The sequence below is a fragment of the Pyrgilauda ruficollis genome, unplaced genomic scaffold (genome assembly GCF_017590135.1).
Source record: "Pyrgilauda ruficollis isolate IOZ18807 unplaced genomic scaffold, ASM1759013v1 scaffold2531, whole genome shotgun sequence".
Taxonomy (NCBI): Eukaryota; Metazoa; Chordata; class Aves; order Passeriformes; family Passeridae; genus Pyrgilauda; species Pyrgilauda ruficollis.
Window position 1 is genome coordinate 1 of NW_024523858.1, and position 2,584 is coordinate 2,584.

At 70.3% G+C, this 2,584-nt stretch overlaps 1 protein-coding gene across 1 annotated transcript; it reads left to right on the plus strand.

The window, feature by feature from the left end:
- Positions 1 to 19: 19 nt before the first annotated feature.
- On the plus strand, positions 20 to 2,493 carry STK19 (serine/threonine kinase 19). The gene is made up of 3 exons (XM_041471040.1): positions 20 to 154; positions 701 to 798; positions 2,309 to 2,493. Exons 1-3 carry the CDS (start codon positions 120 to 122, stop codon positions 2,458 to 2,460), a joined length of 285 nt encoding a protein of 94 aa, XP_041326974.1. The 5' UTR covers positions 20 to 119; the 3' UTR covers positions 2,461 to 2,493.
- Positions 2,494 to 2,584: the final 91 nt, after the last annotated feature.

Here is a 2,584-nt window from a genome sequence, read left to right on the forward strand (position 1 = left end):
CCCCGTGTCCCCCCCAGGTGCTGGCGGCCGTGGCGGGGTCCCCCCGGGAGCCGCTGGTCCGGCGCTTCCTGGAGGCCGCGGTGGCGGCGAGCCCCGAGCTGGGCTACGAGAGGAGGGGGATGGGAGAGAGGGGCTTCGGGGACAGCGACATCACGTGAGGACAGGGGGACACGGGGACAGCCTGGGGACACTGGGGACAGCCTGGGGACACTGGGGACACGGGGGACACTGGGGACATGGGGGACACTGGCACTGGGGGATGGGACAGAGGGGCTTCGGGAACAGCGACATCACGTGAGGACACTTGGGGACACTGGGGACACTGGGACAGCCTGGAGGGGACATGGGGGATGGGAGAGAAGGGCTTTGGGGACAGCAACATCATATGAGGACAGGGGACACTGGGGACAGCCTGGGGACACTGGGGACACTGGGACAGCCTGGGGGGGACACTGGGACAGCCTGGGGACACTGGGGACAGCCTGGGGGGGACACTGGGGACACTGGGACAGCCTGGGGACACTGGGATGGGTTTGGGGACACTGGGGGGGAATGGGGACACTGGGATGGCACTGGGAACACTGGGCGGAGTCTGGGGGCTCCCTGAGGGGGGCTGGGGTCTCCCTGAGGTGAATTTGGGGGGGTCCCAGGGCTGAGCCAGCCCCGTGTCCCCCCCGTGTCCCCCCCCCGGTGTCCCCAGGCAGTTGGTGGCCGCGGGGCTGCTCACCGTGCGCGACGCCGGCAGCTGGTGGCTGGCGGTGCCGGGGGCGGGGCGCTTCGTGCGGGCGCTGCTGCGGGGTGAGAGACCCCCGGGACCCCCCTGAGACCCCCCTGAGACCCCTGACCCCTGGGTGACCCCTTAGTGACCCTCCCTGTGACCCTTCAGTGACCCTTCAGTGACCCTGCTGTCCCTAAGCCACCAGGTGCTGCTGTGGGGTGAGAGACCCCCGGGACCCCTCTGGGACCCCCCCGGGACCCCCTGTGTGGCCCCTGACCCCTGTGTGACCCCTGAGTGACCCCTCAGTGACCCTGCTGTCCCTAAGCCACCAGGTGCTGCTGTGGGGTGAGAGACCCCCCGGGACCCCCCCTGACCCCCCCGGGACCCCCTGTGTGGCCCCTGACCCCTGTGTGACCCCTGAGTGACCCCTCAGTGACCCTGCTGTCCCTAAGCCACCAGGTGCTGCTGTGGGGTGAGAGACCCCCGGGACCCCTCTGGGACCCCCCCGGGACCCCCTGTGTGGCCCCTGACCCCTGTGTGACCCCTGAGTGACCCCTCAGTGACCCTGCTGTCCCTAAGCCACCAGGTGCTGCTGTGGGGTGAGAGACCCCCGGGACCCCTCTGGGACCCCCCCGGGACCCCCTGTGTGGCCCCTGACCCCTGTGTGACCCCTGAGTGACCCCTCAGTGACCCTGCTGTCCCTAAGCCACCAGGTGCTGCTGTGGGGTGAGAGACCCCCGGGACCCCTCTGGGACCCCCCCGGGACCCCCTGTGTGGCCCCTGACCCCTGTGTGACCCCTGAGTGACCCCTCAGTGACCCTGCTGTCCCTAAGCCACCAGGTGCTGCTGTGGGGTGAGAGACCCCCGGGACCCCTCTGGGACCCCCCCGGGACCCCCTGTGTGGCCCCTGACCCCTGTGTGACCCCTGAGTGACCCCTCAGTGACCCTGCTGTCCCTAAGCCACCAGGTGCTGCTGTGGGGTGAGAGACCCCCGGGACCCCTCTGGGACCCCCCCGGGACCCCCTGTGTGGCCCCTGACCCCTGTGTGACCCCTGAGTGACCCCTCAGTGACCCTGCTGTCCCTAAGCCACCAGGTGCTGCTGTGGGGTGAGAGACCCCCGGGACCCCTCTGGGACCCCCCCGGGACCCCCTGTGTGGCCCCTGACCCCTGTGTGACCCCTGAGTGACCCCTCAGTGACCCTGCTGTCCCTAAGCCACCAGGTGCTGCTGTGGGGTGAGAGACCCCCGGGACCCCTCTGGGACCCCCCCGGGACCCCCTGTGTGGCCCCTGACCCCTGTGTGACCCCTGAGTGACCCCTCAGTGACCCTGCTGTCCCTAAGCCACCAGGTGCTGCTGTGGGGTGAGAGACCCCCGGGACCCCTCTGGGACCCCCCCGGGACCCCCTGTGTGGCCCCTGACCCCTGTGTGACCCCTGAGTGACCCCTCAGTGACCCTGCTGTCCCTAAGCCACCAGGTGCTGCTGTGGGGTGAGAGACCCCCGGGACCCCTCTGGGACCCCCCCGGGACCCCCTGTGTGGGTGACCCCTGTGTGACCCCTGACCCCCCTGTGCCCCCCCCTGTCCCCCCAGGCCGCCGGGCCGTGCTGTCCCTGGTGCGGCGCTCGCGGCTCCGCCAGGTCCCGCTGCGGGAGCTGCAGCGGCTCCGAGCCCCCCCGGGCGCCGCGCTGGGGGTCCCGTTCCTGCTGCACGACCTGCTGGGGGAGGGGCGGCTGCAGCGGTGAGTGACCCTGGGTGACCGATGGGTGACCAGTGAGTGACCAATGAGTGACCAGTGAGTGACCAATGAGGGACCAATGAGTGACCCTGAGTGACCATTGGGTGACCCTGAGTGACCAATGAGTGACC

Excerpts from the sequence above, each read along its gene's own strand:
- STK19 (XM_041471040.1), top strand. The coding sequence starts at position 120 with ATGGGAGAGAGGGGCTTCGGGGACAGCGACATCAC. Across the intron at positions 155-700 it reads TTCGGGGACAGCGACATCAC|GCAGTTGGTGGCCGCGGGGC; the intron begins GTGAGGACAGGG and ends CGGTGTCCCCAG. Across the intron at positions 799-2,308 it reads CGTGCGGGCGCTGCTGCGGG|GCCGCCGGGCCGTGCTGTCC; the intron begins GTGAGAGACCCC and ends CTGTCCCCCCAG.